This window comes from Lissotriton vulgaris, chromosome 9 (assembly GCF_964263255.1).
Source record: "Lissotriton vulgaris chromosome 9, aLisVul1.2, whole genome shotgun sequence".
Lineage (NCBI taxonomy): Eukaryota > Metazoa > Chordata > Amphibia > Caudata > Salamandridae > Lissotriton > Lissotriton vulgaris.
Genome location: NC_141697.1, coordinates 830,101,579 through 830,127,119, shown reverse-complemented (window position 1 = coordinate 830,127,119; position 25,541 = coordinate 830,101,579). Strand labels below are relative to the sequence as shown.

The window sequence follows — 25,541 nt, the reverse complement described above, 5'->3', positions numbered from 1 at the left end:
TTAAAAAAAATTTAAACATTTTCTTTTAAATACATTTTACACAATTCTAATTTTTTTAAATTTTGTTCTAAAGTTAATTATACATATTTTAAAACACTTCCCACCCTATTCCCCTAAAAACTCACAACCCACCCCTAAAAAATAACAATTTTGTTGAAATGTTAAATTTTAAAACAATTTTACACAAATTTTAAATGTTCAAATTATTTCAAATTTAAAATATATATTTTTGAAAACACTTCCCACCCTATTTCCCTAAAAACCCACAACCCGCCCCTAAAAATGTACAAATTGGCAACATTTTAATGTTTTTCTTTATTTTTTACATATATTTTTTTTAAATTATTTTCAAAATGATAATATATATTTTAAAACACTTCCCACTCTATTCCCCTAAAAACCCACAACCCGCTCCTAAAATTTATTATACTTTTTTTTAAATTATTTTTTTATATTTAAATAAAAAATATAGATACTTTTTTACATTAATGAACACGTTTTAAATGTATTTTATGCAAAAACATTAATATTTCTACATTATTAACAGTCTATATTTAACAAATCGATATTCTAACAATCTATATTTTGACATTCCATATTCTGACACTCTATATTTTGACATTCCATATTCTGACACTCTATATTTTGACTATCGATGTTTTTCACTAACACTAAGAAATGATATTTTAAACAATCGATATAAACTACTCGATATTTTTAACTTCGATATTTTATTTACAACTTAAAAATCGATAAAACTTACCTCGATATTACTTACCTCAATATTACTGTTATCTTGATATTCTGGAGTCGATATTATATCCAGTCGAGATTAAAAACTCGATATTGAGACTGCACATCCCGCCAGTAACCACGTCACCTTCATCCACTCCACCGGACTACACTGGACCGACCACAGCTGCATACACTTCACTTTCAAGAAGATTACATCTCAGCGCCTCACGCGTGAGATCCCCGCAGATGCTGGAGCAAAATCACCACAGACAAGCTTACCACATCACTGAGCCAGAACCCACCAGCCGACACAAGCATACCCGACACCAACGACGCAGCCCACAACCTCGCACAGTGGATCACCAACTGCGCCAACAACCTCGCCCCACGGAAGAACGCCCATGGCAAGACCGCCCCAGAAAACCCTCATGGTTCACAGGCGCCCTCAAAACCGCAAAGAGATCCTGCCGAACACTTGAAAAGACCTGGCGCCACAAACGGACAACAGAAAACATGACAGCCCTCAAAAACGCCACCCGCGAATACATTCAGCAGATCTGGGCCAATAAGAGCACATCGTTCAAAGAGCGACTGGGCAACAACACCCATAACAGCAGGGAACTCTTCAGCATCGTCAAAGAGCTCTCCAACCCCAACGCCAGCAACAACGACATCACCCCTTCGCAAGACCTCTGCAACTCCCTCGCCACGTTCTGCCGCCGCAAGATTGCAGATATATACGACAGCTTCGGACCCCAAACTCCACCTCCGGACACCAAACCAGCGACCCCCACCACCACCACCATTAGCTCTTGGACCACCATCAGCAGTCAAGACACCCTCCACGTCATGAACACCATCCACTCCGGCTCCCCCTCCGACCCATGCCCCCATCACATCTTCAAAAAAGCTGACACCATCATCGCACTCCACCTGTGGAACGTCATAAACAGCTCCTTCAAGTCAGCAACCTTCCCTGAGAGCTGGAAACACGCAGAGATCAACACCCTCCTGAAGAAACCCACAGCGGACCTCAAGAACTTCCGCCCCATCTCTCTTTTCCCCTTCCCGGCTAAAGTCATCGAGAAGACCATCAACAAACAGTTGACTGCTTTCCTCAAGGCAAACAACTCGCTCCCTTCCCAGTCCGGATTTCGAGCCAACCACAGCACCCAGACCGCCCTCATCGCAGCCACTGACGACATCAGAACCCCGATGGACAACGAAGAAACAGCCGCCCTCATCCTCCTAGACCTCTCAGCAGCCTTTGACACCGTCTGCCACCGCACCCTAATACACCGCCTCTACAACACTGGAATCCGAGGTAAGGCACTGGAATGGGTGACTTCGTTCCTCTCCGGCAGAACCCAGAGAGTCCGCCTCCCCCCCTTCCGCTCCGCGGCCACCGAGCTCATCTGCGGCATGCCTCAAGGATCCTCACTCAGTCCAACTCTCTTCAATATCTACATGAGCCCCCTCACCACCATCGCACGAAAACACAACATCAACATCATCTCCTACGCCGACGACACCCACCTGATACTCTCCCTCACCAAGGACCCAGCCATCACCAAAACCAACCTTCAGGAAGGTATGAAAGAGGTAGAAGAATGAATGAAGCACAGCCCTCTTAAGCTCAACTCGGACAAGATGGAGATCCTCATCCTCAGACAATCCCCATCTGCCTGGGACGACTCCTGGTGGCCCTCGGCGCTGGGCACCGCACCGACACCCACGGACCACGCACGCAACCTGGGATTCATCCTGGACTCCTCCCTCACAATGACCAAGCAAGTCAACGCTGTCTCATCCTCATGCTTCAACACCCTGCGCATGCTTCGAAAGATCTTTCGATGGATCCCCACAGAAACCAGAAAAACAGTTACCCAGGCCCTCGTCACCAGCCAGCTGGACTACGGGAACGCCCTATACTCACAATCCACCGCCAAACTTTAGAATCTCCTCCAGCGCATACAGAATGCCTCCGCACGACTCATCCTCAACATATCTCACCACATATCCAACCACCTGAGGAACCTCCACTGACTCCCCGTCAACAAAAGTACCACGTTCAGACTGCTCACCCACGCACACAAAGTGCTCCACAACATGGGCCCCGAATACCTCAACGGCTGCCCGACCCTAGTTCTACACCTCCACCCGCCAGCTTCGCTCCACCAGCCTCGTCCTCGCCATCGTCCCGATGATTTGCAGAACCACCACCGGGGTAAGATCATTCTCCTACCTGGCAACGAAGTCCTGGAACTCCCTCCCCACTTACCTACGACTGACCCAGGACCATCTCAGCTTCAGGAAGCACCTCAAGACCTGGCTCTTCGAGCAGTAGCAGTCCCCCCTCCTAGCACCTTGAGACCCTCACGGGTGAGTAGCGTGCTCTATAAATGGTAATGATTGATTGATTGATTGATTGATTGATTGATTGATTGATTGATTGAACTCTTAACCCCATCTGAGACAAGACACCTTAAATCCAGAGAGTTATCACCAAGATGTGGCTCAGTTTATCTGCTACTGGTTCACCTATCTCTTGGATAAGGTCACGCCATAATGCTGAACAAGATCCACTACTGACAGAAAATATGGGGCACCCCAGATGTAGACCCTAACCTGGAATCCCTCCTTCTTCGGCCCAGTAGAAACCCCAGATAGGGTCTCAAGTATACACTGTAATTATGCTCAGAACCCCTTCCTGGATATTCTGGGCCCACTTGTTAGGCTCCTTGATTTTTAAATATGTGAACAATTTCATTTCCTTTGAGAGGGCCCAATCTTCCATGTATTATGATTCAACTGAAGGGTTGAATGGTGATGAGCAAAGGTACTTTAAAGGAAGACGGATCTATCTCAATCAATCATTACAGCTTCTTTGGTTGCTGGAAAGGAGTAATTGGTTTTGACTCACCTCAATCAAATGAAGGGCTTCTCGAAAGAACAGGCAGCTTCCGTAATTTCAAAGGCAGTGACGCAACAATCCTCCTTCCATTGGAGCTCAGTCTGAAAACCCCACAATCTCCTTCCTCTCTCCTCAAGCCGGCAGGAGGCTCATGCTGTTTTAAGTTACCCTACAGCCTGTGGTTCCTACAAACTACAGAACTGCATGCTACTTTCCCCCCTAAGTAGAGGAGGGCACCTTGGTCGACGAGTAAGTGGCAGAGCTGGCCAGTAAATAAGTCAGTTTTTGCTTCCAATCTTCGGAGGCTTTGTCAGTGTCTTTTTTTTCTGTTGTGCAAAAGCTCAAAGTTAAACCATTTCTTCATTGACTCTTCATGTTTTATTGACCGGGTGGCCTGACAGCTTTTCAGGGTGATATGCATTTAATAATTACTCTCTTGTGTTTCACAGTCATATCCCCCTGCCCTGATTGCCCAGCTGCGTGTAGCAGGTGACCAGGTTTTCGAGTTTGACCCTGGTGCCATGCTTTTCTAAATTGTGTGCAGACGCCTAAGCCTGTTTCTTGACATGAGTAGGACCCTGGACCTCTCGTGTGACCTGGAGTGGCATACCAAGCATGTCCACATTCATAGGCAGATGACTACTGTCAATGACATGGGTTAGCAAATAGAGCAGTAATGACAGTGTACCATGTTTTGTGAATCAATAGCGGTGACCAGATCTTTTTATCTGTGTCACTGGAGTGTAAATGCCGGGTTATGTAAAATTCTGATTCTAGGTGCTCCTCCAGCTTCTAGTATAAACATCACAAGCATTTCATGCTAAAAATTACTGCAAAAGGACTAATTCACATTTCATGTATTTATGTATTAATTTTGCATGTGTCCCATATCTCGTCTAATTACACGAAAGCAATTTAGGCACATTCCGTGCACCCCCCGTTGTGAGTGATCCAGGCTGGAGACTACCCCTTTACTAGAAGTATTACTCTACACAAGCAGTGTTTGCAAAACAGCCTGGAATGGGCACTTGAAAAGAGAACTACCACAAGCCAGTTCTGGGGATGCAGACAAAGAATACACATCTCCTGTCTGATTTTGCTGTATAAAAGATGGATCCCAAGACACTGCTCGTTGTTCCAGCTCCAGGTCCTCTAGGGAGTGCTCTGCAAGCTACTCAGATTTCTTCAGCGCAGTCAAAGCTGGTGTCTGCCTGACAGCAAGCTTTCCACGGGTGAAGGAATGGGCCATCATAAGAAAAAGGGAGGTAAAAGTAAAAAATAGAGAAAGGGGAGATCTTAGAAAATAATTAAGCAATGGAAAGAATGAAAAAAGCAGAGAAAAAAAGTGGGGAAGTGTGACATTATGAATAATTAAAATAGAGACAGTGGAGGAAGTAGAAGTCGACAATATATAGAAGTAGTGAAAGATGAGAAAGAGAAAAAAGTACTCACCTGCTATGGACCTGCTCTACAGTATCAGTTAAAGGCAGATTGCGGGTTTCCGGCAGCAGAAGGACAGATGCTCCAGCTATCAAGCCTATCACTCCAAATATGATCATCGGCAGGTACGAAACATACTCACTAGTCATCATGACTAAGGGAGACACCATGGCGCCAAACCTGAACATCATCTGGGTAAAGCCCATTCCTGTTTGCCTGCAAAGCGGAGACAGAAAAAAAAAACTTTGCTACATTCAGACTTTAAATGTGATGATATGGGGACAGATGTTCTCTAGGACGCAATGTGCTGACTGTTCAACCAGAAGATCCAAATACAAATTCTGGTAATCCCTTTAAGCCAAATTATTTTCAAATTTGGCCAAAAAAACTTTACAATCAAGTTCCTCCGTTCTGTTATCGTCTTCAATTGGCAGTGCTAGGAAACAGACTACAATCCAATGCTAAGAGTGACATAATTAATGGTCATGCAAATTAAAATATGTGCTAACAACATCTTAGAAGAATATAGATTTTGTGTATCTCTTATTTGCATGCCTCTCCCACTTAACCGCACGTGTTACTCTGAATATGTTTGCTATTCCTACACTAGTATCCAAACATGACAAATATATACTTGCCTGCTAATCCCTTTGGTAACCCGAATTTTCGCTCGCAAAAGCCTCTTTAACTAAATTGTCCTGAATGTTGGTCTTCCATAACTACTAGTATATTCAACCTGGTACCTAATCACAGTCCAGAAAATGCATTCACATTCTGGCCTGCAACATCATTGTTGTTTCAGTTTTAAAATAAAAACATAATTTAGCAAATTTCCTAAAATTCAGGTTACCCCATTGCAAGCCTGCCACAGGCTGTAGCCAATGCCACTTGCTCCCAGGCTACAACCCCCAGTTTTCAGCTTCTCATTATTTACCTCCCTAATCCTTATGCATGGAACATTTTCCAATGTCCACAGTGTGAGCTTTCAGCACAGTGCCCTTTGGAATTTACTTATTACCAATCTAGACTAGCATCCAATTAATATTAGCCCATCTACCTTTCAAATGCCTAGATCATGAGTCCCAGTAGTTTCTCAATTCTAAAGTTGTCTCCATACTTCCCAAGAACCACCTACCACTCCAACCTACATCTCTTTTAGGTGGCGGCTCATGGCACGCACTACCCTCCTATGTTTTTTTGTCTGCAAAGACAAGTGCTTTTGGACAGCGGTACCTCTGGGGGCACATCTCATTCTTGACCCAGGAAGTGTTATTTGAGAATCATTTTACTGCTTCTGGACTGAAGAGCTTCTGAGAAACAATCATATCAATGTGCATTGTTGGATGTGACTACTGTTCTAAAAACCCACTTGGGGTACGAAAGAACAAGTTACTTACTGTTGGTAATGCCTTATTTGGTAGAGACTCTAACTAGCTACAGATTCCTTACAACAGAATATTCCCCATACATCAGACTGGTGAAGGAAAGTGCCCTCTTTTTGCAAGGTTGCCCCCATTTTTTGCCTAATGTTGATTGCTTCTCAGAAACAATCATGTCAGTGGGCATGTTGGATGCGACCACTGTTCTAAAAACCCACCTGGGGTACGAAAGAACAAGTTACTTACCGTTGGTAATGCCTTATTTGGTAGAGACTCTATCTAGCTACAGATTCCTTACCATAGAATATTCCCCATACATCAGACTGGTGAAGGAAAGTGCCCTCTTTTTGCAAGGTTGCCCCCATTTTTTGCCTAATGTTGATTGCTTCTCAGAAACAATCATGTCAATGGGCATGTTGGATGTGACTACTGTTCTAAAAACCCACTTGGGTACGAAAGAACAAGTTACTTACCGTTGGTAATGCCTTATTTGGTAGAGATTCTATCTAGCTACAGATTCCTTACCATAGAATATTCCCCATACATCAGACTGGTGAAGGAAAGTGCCCTCTTTTTGCAAGGTTGCCCCCATTTTCTGCCTACTGTTGATGTCCTTTGACCGAGGGTGCCCTGGGTTCCTGCCAACCAGGTACCCATGGCCTGTGTTCTTTCCCTAAAACTGTACTGTTGCAAAACCTAATTGGCAATTCTCTGCCACATGTAAGCTCCTTGTTAAAGGTACCCTAGGTACCAAGGTCACTGTGACCAGAGAAGGCCCCTAAGGGGCCCACATCTTTACACACACCTTTACAGATTGTGTGGTTTGGTGCAAACCAAAAAAGAGTCGATATGGCACCCATTCCTGGGTGCCATACCTAAAATCCACTACTCTGGCATAGGTAAGCCACCCCTCAAGATGGGTGCACTATGCCAGTGGTGAGGATACAGGTGCCTGAACCCTGTACCCTAGAGTGTCTAAGTAAATTTTTGCAAAGCAAAAGAGTTATTTTTGTGAGTGCACACCTTCCCTTCTCTGTTTAATCAAATCTTGTCTTTCTTTATTTTTCCTGGCGTGCATAACAGCTCCGTGTCCGTCCCGTAGTCACGGCTTATTTCAATAAAGGTACTTCCAAAGGAGGCAACATTCATGCCCCTGCTGCTGCACGGCCATTACCATGGGGAAACTAATCCCAGCATAAATCGTTTTTTCACTATTTTTAAAAATCCATATTCATCCTTAGTAAACCAGTGTAGTATTCCAGGTCATCATAGATTATGTATTCACTCCGGAGACAGCCAGATGGTGCTAGAATGTTTATTCTGCATTTTCAAGTATCATATGTCGCCAAACGTGCTTACACAATGATATGTGCTTTAACATTCCTTTGAGTCAACACAGTGAAAGCCCAATGCATTTCGAACTCTTCTAAGTTCTTCCTCAGGGGAACTGTAATTAATCAAAAAAAACTCCATAAACAATCTGAGCAAAGCCCTGGTTGTAATGTTAAGAACCAAACCTCTTCATAAAAACGAGTTAACCATAACCTCACCCACCCTCTCTTCCCCGAAGTCCATATGTGATTAAACAAAATAATCTGCAATCCCCCCTGCAACTAGTACTCTGGGAACTTAAAAACCACACCTTCTCGCACTGTGCATGCTGTTCGCTCGCCCACTGGTCGCTTAAAAGAAAACACGTCATATCTATCAAATGCTCTCCCCTACTCCCCATGTTGTTTAAACATTTAGCAAAATACGTTGTAATGCCCTTTACCTTGTTGTCCCACTCAGTAATCCTTAATTGACTTGGGGATGGAATTATTTTTCAGTTTAGTTTACTGGGTTCTGTGAAGGCTGAAGTGGGTTATGGGAGTGTTAGTTTTTTATTTCACTGAGCACTACGCACACAAGAGGTCACAGGGTTTGTAGCCAATTAAGGATTATATAACACACATGTGCGCGCCGGATTTAAAGAAAAGCTTAAGGGGCGGTGGGTTGAAATACTCTTTCTACGCACGCAAGAGGACATGCATATCTGAAGTTACTGAGTGGGACAACAAGGTAAAGGGCATTACAACGTATTTTGCTAAATGTTTAAACAACATGGGGAGTAGGGGAGAGCATTTGATAGATATGACGTGTTTTCTTTTAAGCGACCAGTGGGCGAGCGAACAGCATGCACAGTGCGAGAAGGTGTGGTTTTTAAGTTCCCAGAGTACTAGTTGCAGGGGGGATTGCAGATTATTTTGTTTAATCACATATGGACTTCGGGGAAGAGAGGGTGGGTGAGGTTATGGTTAACTCGTTTTTATGAAGAGGTTTGGTTCTTACCATTACAACCAGGGCTTTGCTCAGATTGTTTATGGAGTTTTTTTTGATTAATTACAGTGCCCCTGAGGAAGAACTTAGAAGAGTTCGAAATGCATTGGGCTTTCACTGTGTTGACTCAAAGGAATGTTAAAGCACATATCATTGTGTAAGCACGTTTGGCGACATATGATACTTGAAAATGCAGAATAAACATTCTAGCACCATCTGGCTGTCTCCGGAGTGAATTCATAATCTATGATGACCTGGAATACTACACTGGTTTACTAAGGATGAATATGGATTTTTGAAAATAGTGAAAAAACGATTTATGCTGGGATTAGTTTCCCCATGGTAATGGCCGTGCAGCAGCAGGGGCATGAATGTTGCCTCCTTTGGAAGTACCTTTAAGTAAATTCTTGGACATTATAAGTGCCGTAATGCCATAAAGAGTATATGGTATAGAAGTTTGTCATTACGAACACCACAGCACCATAATGGCTTTTCTGAAAATCAAGAAGTTTGGTATCAAACTTCTCAGCACTTTAAACCCAAACAGATGCCAGTGTGGGATTTAATGAAAAAATGCGCTCAGAGGGCATCTTAGCGATTCCCCCTGAAAAACAACCTAACTCCAGTGTCTCAGCTGAGTGGCTCCATGCTAGCTGCCACCATCTGACATGTTTCTGGACCCCTGAGGCGAGAGCCTGCTGTTCTCAGGGTTCTGACACAAAGCACATCCTGGTACGAGGTGCCAAGCCTCCTCCCCAGGATAGGCAGGTTCCACAAAGGGGAAGCTTCAAAGGCTATCCTAACTATTTGCTGTTCCTAGCAACTAGCCCCCACTGGTTCTGACCCCCACTTAGGGCAGGAGAATTGGCGGGAAAATCAAGTTAGGAAGAGAGGTGTGCCCACCTTTGACAACCCCACCCCTCAGGTGTGGGAGGCATGGTGAAGCACAACTCTCGGTCCCCACCTTCTTGCAGATGGGGGGACCAAGCCAACCAGAGTGAGGCTCATGCCCCTCACTGGAGGGTTTAAGAAAAAAGGGGGTTGGGCCCAATGGGAAAGAGGGTAGGTTGGGCCACCAAATACTGCAAAAGAAGGGAGTTTACCTATGCCTCTAGTATTAATTCAAACAAATAATGCCTGAATAAGGATGAACCAAAATTTTTTTGTTTATCCTGACACTTGATTTATGTCATTTTTCTTTTCAATTAATTATAGAACTTGTTTTATGTCTAGACAGAGAAAGACCATCATCAACTTCACATATTGCCATACAATTTACAAAATGGTGAACCACAAATCATAAACATTTACAGTGAAAAAAACATGAAAATGGACAAATATATTTAAATACACACCAAATGTGCTCACAACTTCCAAGAACAAATCAGTATACAGTTACCAAAAAGCAATGAAAAAGAACTACAATTGTCAAATCAATTTCTGAGAGGTGAAAGGAGCTTTTTTTGTTACCACCCCTACCCCTGTTGAGGTGTCACTATACTCTTATTTTAGTCAGGGGGTAAATGCCATATAACAAACAGATGTCTTTGGCATTAATCTCTTTAACGAATAAATGCCGACGTGTTTCGAGTCCCACTGTCTGAATCACAGGACTCTCATCAGGGCAGGATGAGTCGAATCTGTGGGAACTGTTTGTAAAAAAGAAAAGGGGGGAAGATTTTTTTAGAAATCGATCCTCAATCCATTCAAAAAACCTTAAAATGAATTGCATCAAAAGATGCGGCATACCTTTTTTAACCAAGGATGCGCTGGCCTTTAAAATCTCGTCAGTGCCATGGATGTCACACTGCAACAGAGTAAAATCCGAATCAGGGAAAAATTAATCCCAGTGTGGGCAGCATCGTGCTTGTGTGAATGAGAGGGGGCACAACGTTTGTATTACCTTAAGTCGACTTGCACATCTATACGGTGAGACTCTGAAGCTGCCATGGCGGTTTTTCTTATTTTTCTATGACGGACCAGTAAAGTGACTTGTCCTCTATCTTTCACAGGACACGACCGTCTTGAATCAACAGTGGCATTCATTTCTGCCCCCTTGAAGTTTTCCTGACGAAGTTCCGCGCCTCTCTTCTCCTTCTAAATGGGTTTAAAGAGACTTCCTCCTGCACAACACACTTACGTGTCGCCTTGTATTCTTTCAGAAATGTAAACTAAATCTGGCACTAGGAGCATATCCAGACGGCTGTAAACACGCCACCAGAGCAAGTCGACTTAAGGTAAAACAAACGTTGTGCCCCCCTCTCATCCACACAAGCACGATGCTGCCCACACTGGGAATCATTTTTCCCTGATTCGGATTTTACTCTATTGCAGTGTGACGTCCACGGCACTGACGAGATTTTAAAGGCTAGCGCATCCTTGGTTAAAAAAAGTATGCCGCATCTTTTGATGCAATTCATTTTAAGGTTTTTTTAATGGATTGAGGATCGATTTCTAAAAAATCTTCCCCCTTTTCTTTCTTACAAACAGTTCCCACGGATTTGACTCATCCTGCCCTGATGAGAGTCCTGTGATTCAGACAGTGGGACTAGAAACGTGTCGGCATTTATTCGTTAAAGAGATTAATGCCAACGACATCTGTTTGTTACATGGCATTTACCCCCTGACTAAAATAAGAGTATAGTGACACTTCAACAGGGGTAGGAGTGGTAACAAAAAAAGCTCCTTTCACCCCTCAGGAATTGATTTGACAATTGTAGTTCTTTTTCATTGCTTTTTGGTAACTGTATACCGATCTGTTCTTGGAAGTTGTGAGCACATTTGTTTTGTATTTAAATACATTTGTCCATTTTCATGTTTTTTTCACTGTATATGTTTATGATTTGTGGTTCACCATTTTGTAAATTGTATGGCAATATGTGAAGTTGATGATGGTCTTTCTCTGTCTAGACATAAAACAAGTTCTATAATTAATTGAAAAGAAAAATGACATAAATCAAGTGTCAGGATAAACTAATACATTTTGGTTCATCCTTATTCAGGCATTAATTGTTTGAATTAATACTAGAGGCATAGGTAAACTCCCTTCTTTTGCCTCACTGGAGGGTGGCATAATAGGAGGTGTACTCACTCCATGGAAGGGACCTATTGGTCCTGACCTGTACATACCTGTAACACCCCTAAATGCTGTATTTAGGAGCAATCCTGAACCTTGCCTCCTCAGACCAGAGCCGAAAAGAAGAAGCAAGAAGAATAAGGACCGAACAGCCGTGCGGAGAGAAGAAGAGGAGGACACCAACTGACTTGACCCTAGTCCTCTTGGCCTGTCCCAACCTCAGACTCCTACAACAGAACCTTGGTGTGTCCTGCAGCCATCAGTCCTTGAAAACATCAGAGAACCTGCCATGCCATTGCCACAAAAAAGTACTTTGTCTCTCGTCAGCACCGTACTTGCTCAAAACCAACCAACTCTGACTCCGGCCGACTCAGTGAGCCTCTACCACCCTGCTCCTGGCACCCCTAGCCCGAGTGAACCAACACCCTAAGGAGGTCCTCCTAGGGATTCCAGTGACCTCTGACCCTCAACAAACTCTTAAATCAAACCTGCAGCCAACAACCAGAAGGTCCCCTCAACCAAGACTGAAGGCGACACCCTGACCAACTCTGTAACCGAAGTGGTCCAGAGAGAGCGACCGCCACCGTCTGACCAACTCCGTCACCGAACACTTGCGGTCACAGGACGTGTGCAGTTCCTATATAGTTCGCAGCCTCCCATTACCTTTTGTTTGCTTCAGGAGATCAGGACACCTGACTCTCAATGCCCAATCTGTGGCCACCAAGATAATTTGGGCCCGGTAGACCTGATTTTCTTTTGAACTTTGTACAACAATAATATCAGTAGAAAGGCATACAGAAGTCCTGAGTTCCAAGCAAGACGAAATGCATTTCTAAGCGAGAGCCACCTTGGAAACTCCAGTGCACAGAATGGCTGACATTGAGCATTTGGGAGGTGGTGAATAGATCTAACCAAGGCACAGCCCAATCTCTGAAGAAACGTTGTACAACCTCTGCATGGAAATGCCATTTGTGATCTGAGAGGCATTGATGGCTCAGTTTGTCTGCACTCATGTTCAGATAGTCCACCAGATGTTGAGCCAGAAAGGAAATGTTCTGACGTTCCATCCATGTCCAGAGATGCAGGGCCTCTTCACACAAGGTCTACAACCTCACTCCACTCTGCTTGTTGCAATATCACATGGGAGGGGTGTTGTCAGTGAACACCTGAAACAGCCTTCCCTTTATGGAAGCCCTTTATGGAAGGAAGAAAGCCTTTCAATCCCTGGCAAATCAGTGTCAGTTTCAACAGGTTTATGTGGAGCTGAGTTACACCAGAGATCTCTGATCTCCACCTCTCCCAGATGGCCGTCCCAACCCAGATGTGATGGCTCTGTCACTACTGTGAGTTCTCCGTGGCGAAAGGAGAGGGCTATGCGACAGACCCAATCTTGGTTCATCAGCCACTACTGCAGATCTTTTCCGGTTCCCATCTATAACTATACCAGGTCGGAGAGAATTACCTGATGCTGCATACACTGGGACTTCAGATCCCACAGCAGAGCCTGCATATGGCAATGGGCAGGTTTTACCAGCGGGATGAAGGAGGCCATAAAAACCTAGCAGCCTTATAGTCAGTCGCACCAAAATCCAAGATAAAGGCTGAAGCATCAGAATCACAGTCAAACATCCAGGATTCGCCGTTCCTGGAGGATAGGCCTGAAACTGCTCTGTATCCACAACAGCTCTGATGAAAGGGAGCATATGACAGGAAATCAGTTGTGACTTGGCATGGTTATAGTGAACCTTAGTGAATGGAGTAGGTCAGCCATAGTCTGGAGGTGGTACAACTGCTTGGGGCGAGCCAGTCTTCCACAGTCAGTGGTCGCGGTAAGGAAAGACTGAAACTCCAACCTCCACAGATGTGTTGCAACCACCGTCATCACCTTGGACAACACCCGAGGGGCACTGGTAAGGCCAAAGGGGAGCATAGCAAGCAGATGATGGTCAGGCCCACAATGAACAGCAGGTATTGCCTTTGGGCCTTCAGGATGGGAATATGCAAGTAGGCGTCCTACAAGTTCAACTAAACCATGCAGTCTCCAGGGTCAAGGGCAGACAGAACCTGAACCAGAGGGAGTGTCTTGAATTTTTCCTTTTCAGAAAGTAACTGAGAGGGCATAGTCTAGTATAGTATGGAGGCCTCTGCCCTTGTTCAGCACCAGAAAGTAGCAGAAATAGCAACTACAACCTACTTTTGATTACCATTAACCCATAACCCTCTTGATTGCCCCTTTGGCTAGAAAAGCTAGCATTTCATGTCCAAAGAGCAATAAGTGATTTTCTCTGGGAAAAATAGGGCTTAATTCCACTTGACAACCTAAAGCGCCCATTTGTCCAATGTTATCTTCCACCATTGAAACAGGTGGTGCTGAAACCTGCCACAAACCAGGTGTCCATGATGAAGTGAGGGCATGTAAAAGGGACTTAGGGGCTGTGGCTGTTATGGGGGGGGGGATCTGAATAGATACCTCTGGCCTTGGTTCGCACAAAGGTTATCAGAGTTGTGTCTGCAGCCGCAAAAGGACTGAACTAGCTGCTGCCTGTGGTGGCTAATGGGAGAAGGATGTGGCTGATAGCCCATACTGTAGCCCCGTCTGGAGCAGAAGGTGGAACGTGGCTGTCACTGGGCAATGGTGAGCCCAAATGACCTAGTGGTAGCCCAACAACACTTGAAACATTCAAGCAGTAAATCCTCCTTGTCACCAAAAAGGCAAGTGCTATTGAAGGGCATGTCCTTACTGGATGTCTGGACATCCCCCAAAAGTCAGTAGTCTTAAGCTAGGCGTGATGTCGAAGCACCACTGTGGAAGCAATGGCTCTGTCCAGTGGGCCAGTCATATCCAATTCACATCTGATTGTGAATTTTGCTGCAACCCTCCCATCAGCAATCACTTGGGTGAGTATAGCTTGGGCCTCCTCCGAGACCACAGCAGCACTTGCACAACTGTATTCCATATGCTAGGGGAATAGCGACCCAAAAAGCATGCAGTGTGGTAGTGCATGGCTGGAAGATGATACAATTCTCTTTCCAAAGTTATCCAGTCTCTTGGATTCCGTATCAGTGGTGTGGTAAGGAACACACCAGGATGAATTTTGGAGGTGGCAGCCTGGACCACAAGGCTCTCAGGAGTTGAATGGTGGGTCAAGAATGCTGGGTCACCAGGAACAGGGCAATGGCGGTGGTCAATGGTCCTATGTACAGGAGTTCAGAGCCTGGCCCAGGCACTGAGCAGGACATCACTCAAGGCTTGATTAGAGGGGAGTAGGGTTCTGAGGGGGACACCCTAGGTTGGACCACCTTTATCAAGATGTTGGTCTTGACCTCTACCATGGTCAGCATCTGGTCCATGAACTCAGCCACCCTCTGGCCCAGCATCGCAAAGGAGGCCCTTCCTCCATAGCCGCTGTTGAAGGAGAGAGGAGGCCAGTGTCTGATAAAGTGTCCAGACCACTGGCATCAGCCAGGTTCTCATGCCAATTGTCGTCGGACATTGACTCTTGTTGGGGGTCAGAATAACATAACAATCCTCAGATCCTCTCCATTTGTGTTCCTTATAGGCCCTTTAGGAGAATAGGACTCCATCTCCAAATCAGACTGTGTGGGCCTGGTTGGTACCAGAATGGACGTCTGGCAATTCCCGTCAGGCTCTGTATTGGAATCAAGAATCACAATGTTTCCAATGCTGCTGATGGGCATTGCTGGGAACGGTGCCACTGGAATGGTCCTCAGGGTAATTCATGAAGTCATGACTGGGGCCAATCCCGATCCATTAATGGATCCTGAGGGCCCGACTGGAACCGAGGGCAAACATGCTGGCGCAACACCAATCAGAGTCTCTCCCAAACCCATGGGGCCCAAAGGTGCGTCAGAGGGGTCCGGCCTCGAGGAAGTACGAAGATGACCCAGGCTCAGGCACAGACTGCACAGGGACAGCCTGCAAGTACGGCCTCAACTTCTACAGTCATTCCCATACCTCATCTTAAGAATGGGAGGGCACAGAGTAGTCAAAGAATGCTTTGACTTCTTATTTTGGAACTTACCTGAAGAAGTCCGAGATCACAGTGATGACCAGCATGAGTGATTCCAAAAGGGGTCCTGGGACCTTCCTCGCGAACGGAAATTGGAGTGGTTCAGAGTCATTTGGCTAGTGGCCAGAAGCTTCATGACCCGCTCGCGGATGGCCTTTGGATGACCTCCTGCAATCTGGGCAGGCCTTGGCGTTCTGGTCCTGCTTCAGGCACCACATACACACCAACTGGGGATCTGTCATAGGTATTTACCTGTGGCACGGACCACAAGATTTGAAAATAGTCAGTTTCTTGGGAGACATTCTCCAAAAAAGGTGACACCTAATAGGCACTGCAGGCATCACTTCCGGCAAGGACGAAACAATGCTGACAATGCCACGTGGAGTCGAATGACACCACCTACTGGTCCACCCAGGGACTGCTCAAAAAGTTTCAGATACAATCTGACGCCTGATTAATATTCTGAGGACTGGAATCTGTAGCTAGAACGCTTTATCAGATAGTGTGCAGCATGTTCAATATGGGGGTCCTTATCTATCTCTAAGCCTGCTGCAATCATTGCCTGACCCAGTCTAATTGTACATTATTGCAGGTCAGGTGACACATAAACTAGTTGGCCCTACCAAACCCTAATGGCTATATGTATCAACAAACCCTTTTGCGATTACTAAATAGCGATTTTTAAGGAATCGCTATTTAGGAATCGCAAAATGGTATGTATGAAGAAATTCGCATTTTTTTAGCGATTCCTTAATCTTCCTTATTTGTGAATTCGCATTTTGCGAATTCGCTATTAAGGAATAATTTCCAATGCATTCCTATGGGCCAGGAGGTCCATAGGAATGATTGCGAAATAATTCTCAAATTGCGAATTCGCAATTTGTTAATCGCAATTTTTAGAATTATTTCAAGGGTGCAGGGGTGTCTCAAAGACACCCTGCTGCACCCCTGAAATGTACATGAGTGTGCATATGGCACACATACATGCCCTATGGCATGTGTGTGCATCACATGCCACCGTAAAAAATGCAAAATTGTGCATTTTTGAAGAATTCGCAAGTTACCATCAACTACAAGTTGGTGGTAATTTGCGAATTCTTAACCATAATTCGCAGCCCAAAAATGCTACATACATAGCATAGTCCTAGATCAAGCTGCATCAGCGGTCCCGCACTCGGAAGCAGGATAGCTCCGAAAGAACACGACGGACTGTGACTGTAAATGACCCCCGGAAGAGATATCGAGACCTTTACCCACTGATCGCCGAAAAGAATTGGTAGACGATCTGGGTGCAACGAAGAAAACGCACTGAATGAGAAGCATTGAATCGAGCAATCCACCTGAGGCACGATTCTACGCGTATTCGTTGTTCGTGATCGCTGAAAGTAATTGATAGTGGGTCTGGGTGCTACGATGAAAACGCACTGAATAAGAAGCATTGAATCAAACAATCCTCCGGAGGCACGATCCTGCGTGCATTCGTTATTCATGATTTATCATCCCAGAAGATGAGACCACAACCAACTTAGCTCCATGGTGTCCGACTAATGAAGGGACCAGAGGCGCAATATCACTACCCCTCCCCGTGCTGAAGAAGACCCTCCAGAGACCCACAACTAAGGCGTTAATAGGGTCGAAACGTCGACGAAAAACACTACAGGACTAGCCAACTGAATCCAACATATCACAGCCAACTAATATGGCACGCTGGATTCAATAACCACTAAACTAGAGACTGGCCCCAGTAATTCTTAAATTCCCTTCCCCCTTTATCCCTCACTTATGTGTATATAAATCACTGATTATTATGTCACTCAGTCACAATATTTCATGATATGTCACATTTCACTTGAATTGATGCGCCGAATATTATAAATAATTTCTATGCATAACTACAGGGTCTCAGTGAAAAACAAGTCATGAATGAAAAATAATTCAATGATTAAAACATTTACTGACCCTTCTTCTTGTTTGGATTTGCACTTAATGATTTAATCTAGAAGTCATAAGAAGTAGTACAATTATGTCTGAATATAGACTGAAAGATATGTACAGGCTCTGAAGCAATCAGGTTCACACCCGACAGAACCATTGTTGATATCAATATTGTATTGCCCAGGTTTTGAGGGATACTGGGTTACCCCATAAGAAGTTTATTAATTATACATTATAGCAGGGCAAGTGACACAAAAACTAGTTGGCCCTACCTAAGGAATCGCTATTTAGGAATTGCAAAATGGTATGTATGAAGAAATTCGCTTTTTTTAGCAATTCCTTAATCTTCCTTATTTGCAAATTCGCATTTTGCGAATTCGCAATTAAGTAATAATTTCCAATGCATTCCTGTGGGCCAGGAGGCCCATAGGAATGATTGTGAAATAATTCTCAAATTGCGAATTCGCAATTTGCTAATCGCAATTTGAGAATTATTTCAAGGGTGCAGGGGTGTCTCAAAGACACCCTGCTGCACCCCTGAAATTACAATGAACAAGAGAGGGTGCCAGTGCTGATATTAATGATATTCGTGCAACGAATGACCAAAACAGAACTTGAAAAAATCAAGAACGGCAGTAACTACTTAATAGTTTTTTTATTTTAGCATTATTTGGAGAAAAGAAGGTTTATATATTTTTTCATTTTTTTCAAGGGGACATATTTACAAAAGGACACAGAAAACTCAAGGAAGTGATTATTATTCATCAATCATACAGTATTCCAGGCATATCACAGACATACAAAACACATTCACACCACTCAAGGACGGGGACTGTGTGAGACATAAACTACAATCTAAAAATATGTACACTGTATACTACAAGATAAGCAAAATATATACTACAAGGTAAGCAAAACAACAGGCCACAGTCTGCGGACACAGTTTCACACAAAATGAAAGAACAGTTAGTTTTTTTACTGTACAATCCTAAATAGATCTACAAACAAAACTTTTTGTTGCTAGGAAAACTTGGTATTGTACTAGCGACAAAGAGAAAACAACTAGAAGCTCTTGTCGCTCTCGCAGACACCGTGTGGCAAGGGCCTACGCGTTTCGAATCCCGCAGCTTTTCCTGGGATTCTCTTCAGGGCCTCATGTAGTATCGGTGGAAGAAAATCCAACTCGGAGGCGTGGGGGTGGGGAAGGGGGGAGAACTTCAGATGTCTTTTATCTGGTGTATATACTGTGTAGGCCTTCGTCTTAAAAACTGAAAAACTGTAGCACAATGGGAACACAGGATAAAACGGAGCGAAGCACAACGTTTCTACCGGTGGATCGTAGTTGCTATGGCTCCAGGCGGCGAACTGGTTATAATAGTTTGTAGTGAAATTCTAAGCTGGTCTGGGAGTATCCAGCAGGCCAATTTGAGAATGCCTTGGCGATGAAGTTAGTCTACAAACGCTATGTTTAACACGCGTGCTGTAAGGCAGAAAGTCCGGAACTTAATTAGCCGGTGCCGCCTAGTTCGTGCACAGAAGCTTTACCAAATTGGAGCCAACACGCTGAGAGAACTTGATATGAATTCACGTTGTTTAGCCTTCCGGCAGCCACCGGTCCGCTAGCGTTTCAATCGGCACTAATCTCTAGCGCATGCGTGTATTGCCCAGGTTTTGAGGGATACTGGGTTACCCCGTAAGAAGTTTATTAATTATACATTATAGCAGGGCAAGTGACACAAAAACTAGTTGGCCCTACCTAAGGAATCGCTATTTAGGAATCGCAAAATGGTATGTATGAAGAAATTTGCTTTTTTATAGCGATTCCTTAATCTTCCTTATTTGCAAATTCGCATTTTGCGAATTCGCAATTAAGTAATAATTTCCAATGCATTCCTGTGGGCCAGGAGGCCCATAGGAATGATTGTGAAATAATTCTCAAATTGCGAATTCGCAATTTTCTAATCGCAATTTGAGAATTATTTCAAGGGTGCAGGGGTGTCTCAAAGACACCCTGCTGCACCCCTGAAATGTACATGAGTGTGCATATGGAACACATACATGCCCTATGGGCATGTGTGTGCATCACATGCCACCTTCAAAAATGCTAAATTGGGCATTTTTTGAAGAATTCGCAGGTTACCATCAACTACAAGTTGGTGGTAATTTACGAATTCTTAACCATAATTCGCAGCCCAAAAATGTTACATACATAGCATTTAAGGAATCGCAAAATTGCGATTCCTTAAATGCTATGGCAAAATAAGGAATCGCAAATCTTTGCTATTCCTTATTTTGCGAATATTTCATACATTCCAAAACATGCAAAAAGGCCTTTTGCGATTCGCAAAGGCCGAAATTCTGTGAATTTCGGCCTCTACGATTCGCAAAAGGCTTGATACACATGGCCCCAAGTCACTTTTGCACCTTATTATAAGGAGAATGGGGTGTACTAGGGTAAATTAATATTTTAAGAAGTAACAAAGAGATGGGTGGAGGGTCCCAGGGAATCTTTAGTGACCACACAGTTATAGCCCCCAGAGCAAAGTACAATTAAACAACAAAAATAACTATGGGTCAAAATGGGGAGAGGATGTGTCTTTTAAGAGGTGTGTCTGGGTGAATGAATGTGTGTTGAAAAAATAGATTTGTTCAACACACATTCATTCACCCAGACACACCTCTTAAAAGACACATCCTCTCCCCATTTTGACCCATAGTTATTTTTGTTGTTTAATTAAATTAATATTTTACCTTCCAATATACAATTTAAGGAAGTCTCTAAATGTTTTAATGAACAAAAAAGGTGGAAGGAAACAAACTGAATGTTATGTGTTTGACCCACCAATACAAAACACACTCCAAATAGAACATGTTTTATAATATAAATGCAATAATATTTAATGATAAAAAACACACATATTTTGTAAATACAAACTGAACTTCCTACCATAGATGAATATTGAGTGTTATCACAGCAGAGAACCAGTAAACAGGATGGGTGCCGAGGAAACGTGCACAACACATTTTTTCAAAAACACTTTTACATAATCATAACACAGTTGAGCAAATGCCACTCTTAGAAAATCATACAATCTTCCTCAGGACAAACATTTGACTCAATAACGTGTCACTTTATTGTCCAGAGGAAGATATTCTTAACTGTAGAGCATATCTAAACATCAGCATAGTTCTTTGAATGACATGTGATATATGTGAAAAAAAAGGCATGGAATCACGAGGGGCCTGACAAAAAAAATATTGCTGCAGAATAAGGCAGACTCTCCACAAAAGAGGGAAGCAAATCCATGAGTGCAATGTAGGTTAAACAAGAGAAATGGATCACACAGAAGATGGGTCAAGAAAAACAAACTGGCCATGGGGTCCAGAAAGAAAAGAGAGTAGTGATGATCTCAGAGGAATAGACTGGGAACGGTTGAGGGTGGCTCTTAACAATAATGCAGTAAGAAAAGTCACGGTGAAAACTCAAATATTTCAGTATATGGAAGTTACAGTGCTATTCGGGGCACATTTGTTAGCCACACCAAAGAAAAGATTTTGGCAAACGATTTTAATAAGTTATTTAAACTTCCACACAGGATAATAGCTTGTATGTACGGAGCCAAATATGGACTGGACCTTTAGACCCAGCCTTTTATATTTACAGTAGTGTACAGTGAATGATTTTCAGAGAGGATTGGGGCCAAGTGCAAGTATATGGACATGATATGTCCTGCTCACATAAGCTGACTAAGCTTGAATAAGGGATTTAGATCATATAAAGGGAAAGAATTATCAGTATCATGTCACAGCAGGATATGGATTTGTATTTTCAGTAAAAAGCTCAGAACAGGGTCATAGCAGCCTATTGTGTACTGGTGGTAGTAAAACAGTGTGGACAAGAGGGAGTGTTACAGTGTGACAACAAATATACTTTCTGTTTTTTAAATATGGTTTGCAGGCAACATTGAGGAAATGATTACATCTTTTTGTCTCGAAGACTATTGAGTATCATTTGAACATGTCAGTGTGTTTCTGGAATTGATTTCAAAGAATTTTATTGGGCCCATACTGGAGCTGTGCTACTCAGCATATATATGAAAATGGATCGAAGGGGATCCTGTACTACCGAATTCTCAGTTCCATCAGCTCCATTTAATGGTGAAGCTACCACTTCCTACTTCCTTATTGGGTGAAAACGGTACACTGCTGTCAGTGATATTGTGATGCATTTCCAAAGGAGTATGGGGAAAGAAAGTAGTAGAAGGTAGGTTAGAAAAACTATTAACTGTGTACAGTGCCCATAAGGTGGTGGAGAGGAATTATGAGGTAAACAATTGTTTATATATGTTTCAAAGGCCATTCATACAATTGCTGTGTGGTGTATAAATCACGGGGGGAAAATGACTGTGTCTTTCGCTGTTTTCTTTTATCAAGTTTGTAGGTGACATACTTCTTAGTACTACTATTTACTTATAATGTGGTGTTTACTTTCATGATGGGGAGGTGTGGTTGTGCAGCAAAGAATTCAGTCTAGGTTTGAAACAGTTTTATTAAGCAAATACAAATAAACTTTCTTCAGAAACTGTTGCAGTATATATGAAAGGGGTGACTATTAAAAATTGAATTTCATAAAATATCAGTTAAACGAGGCTATATAGTTCATTTTTGTGCTACAGTTTGTAAACGTGTTGCCGCACATTCTTGCTGATGTAAGAGGGCATCAGTTACTTTTAGATAAAGTAGAATTGAAGTGTTACAACAAACACTCCCGCACTACATTATCTCAGATCAAGAGAACAAGTAAAACAGTAAAATCTAAATTGTTTCATATTACATAGAAATGCATGTATTATTATTTTAAAAAATTTGTATTCTGTACAATTCAGAAATGTGCTGTCATAGTGTTTACAAGTTGCAGACTGTTCCGCTAATAAATCACATACTCACCAAAGAATAGATAGAATGTTACTCCTACAATATATAGTACAGGTCCTATATATTCTTTAGGGAGAAGGTGAATAGGAATCGCAAATAAGTATAGAAATTAGAAAATAACATTCAGAAATGTAGGGTTTATTAAATATTTAAAGTAACAAAGTATGCATGATAGCTATATTTTAATATATATAAAAATATGTGATCACATTTTTATAAATATTTGATAATTATATTACAGATGGCGCTGAAAAATCTCCCATACCTGTTCTGTAGCAATAGGACAATCTATTATAATATAACGATTGATACCATTGTTACAGTAAAAAGAAAAGGAAAATAAAGTTATGTATTTAACAGAACATCCATAATGAAATAGTTTCGAGCTGTAATAATTTACTGAACTTCTTTTCTCCGGGAGGTGAAAAAATTAAATCTTCGTGACGACGGGTCATAAACTCCTCTGAGATCATGACGTTGAGAATAATAATATGTATACATTCTCACAGCATATGATCACAAGGGCAAAATAGACGGAAAGCCGCAAGCCGGTAACGTTGCTTACTTATCGTTACTGTTTATGACGACAGATTGTGAATTCCGTTAGTATCACTAAGACTGTTAATGTTATAATATACTTATTAACAGTATGTGATCTCTAGGGGAAAACATAATAACAAGTATATCATTGTCACGTTGATTGTAAATGTTTAGGGTTTGCGTCGATGGGTTAGCAACACCTCTCGAGCGAAGTACAGTATCAATATTATAATATAAAAAGTCACTATATATAAGGTAAAAGGAGCCAGAAAAGGAATAATATTTGTTATATTATATCTGTTTCTAAGAACAAGCTGCTGACGTTACAGAGAAAAAGCGAAAAACATGAAATAACATTTTTTGCCACATATATATGTTTAAATATTGACAAATAGTCACAATTTATAACTAAGTAGTATGCCTATGCCATCTTGAAACAACTTACAACTCTGGAATATGTGTGTTGACGCAAAAAGAGAATCCGATGCTAGAGAACGGAACCTGCAACAGAGATTGGCGATTTGGAAATAACTCGGGAAAACGAAACTAATTGCACAGTCAGTGTGTTTTATATAGTTTTTTGCTGTTTAGTAGTCTATGGAAGGAAGATGTGGCTCCGCCTATGTAGATGGCACGTTTTGCAGTTTACACGTGCTCACGTTTTAACTGTTTTTCGTCTGCACATGTTCGGAAAAGTTTCAAACAGTAAAGCTGTAAAGGTTTCGATTTTGATAGTAACACGTATAAGGTATTATTATCTACATACGTTGGAGAGTTTAAAAAGTGTTACTCGGTAAAATGTGTTCTTTGCATTTTCATGATTAAAAGCATCTAAATAGAAGACATATAAAAAAATATTGTTATCATTAGAAGAAAAAAAAAGGTTTAATATTTTTTATTTTTATAGTTCTTAATTTAAAAAATGCTAGCATTTGTAAATCGTAATCCTACCCTCAGAAAGGTGTGCTGGCGCTTGGGGCTTTGGGAAGGTTATTAAATAATAAATGCCCTTTTCTATGCACCTGTAGACTTGGCTTTTAAACTTTCAATTGCCTAGTCTGTATATTTACACTTCCTCCAAACATTTTGGTACTGCTATTTTAGTATTGCAGTGAGCCATTCAGCAGTATGTGTTTATGTATACACTGTTCCAAAAGTGAAGCTGCTGTACATTTTGCCAGACAGTCTCCTTGCAGAATTGTAATAATTCAGCCAGTACCCAAGTAGTCATGGTGCAAAGTGGGTCTTATGGCAGGGACTGCTTCAAACTCCTATACACTATGCATGCAGTCTTCTATGCATGGGAAACTTGTCTTTTATATCTTTTATTATCCAGTCTATATTCTTATGCTCCAGCAAACTCTTTGTGTTTGCTGATTCAGTGTTGCAGTGAAGTATTCAGCAGAATGCCCTTATGTATGCACTGTGCTAAAAATGAAGCTTTTCTATATTCAGACTGACACTCTCCTTGCAGAACTGTAATTATCCAGTCTGTACTCAAGTAATCATGGTGCAAAGTAGGCCTTAGGCCATGTACTGCTTTAAACTTGTATAGAGTATGCATGGACTCTTCTATGTAGCTGTACATTTGTTTTTTATACATTCAATTGTCCAGTCTGTATCATTAGACTTTCACAATCACTCTCACTCTACTGTTTCAATATTGTAGGGAGCCATTCAGCAGTATTTCCTTATATATGTACTGTGGTGAAACTGAAGCTCTTATAAATTCAGTCATGCACTCTCTTTGCAGAACTGAAATCATGCAGTCAGTATTCAAGTAATTATGGAGCAAAGTAGGCCTTAGTATATGGACTGCTTCAAACTCCTATTTACTATGCATGTTCTGTTCGATGCACCTGCAAATTTACCTTTTATATTTTTAATTCCCCAGTCTCTATCCTTACACTTCCACCAAACACTCTGTCTTCCTGTTATTGTTTTGTAGTGACTCATTGATCAGTGTGTAGTCATCCACTCACTACATTGAAACAGTAGTGAGCAGATGTACAGTAAGTGGTACATTCCCAGAGATATGGCAGTTATTGTGCACTGTGATATCAGCACAATGGATGCACCGTATTTACAATGTAGTGTATTATGGAGCAAAAACAGCAAAGATATGTGATGTATTTGTGTTGTGAAGGTGGTGCATTGCTTGCGTTCCAAGTGCAACGCAGCTCCAGCAATGCTCTTGGGTTCTATGCTCACAAAGCTGTGTCAATCCTTACACCTGT

At 42.4% G+C, this 25,541-nt stretch overlaps 1 protein-coding gene across 1 annotated transcript in view; it reads right to left on the bottom strand.

Moving 5' to 3' along the window:
- LOC147692319 (solute carrier family 22 member 6-B-like) overlaps positions 1-25,541 on the bottom strand; it is a 509,964-nt gene that overhangs the window by 63,161 nt on the left and 421,262 nt on the right. Inside the window, exon 9 of the mRNA XM_086938568.1 lies at positions 5,102-5,305. Within this exon, the coding sequence (XP_086794694.1) occupies positions 5,102-5,305 (204 nt within the window). The remainder of the gene's footprint in view (positions 1-5,101; positions 5,306-25,541) is intronic.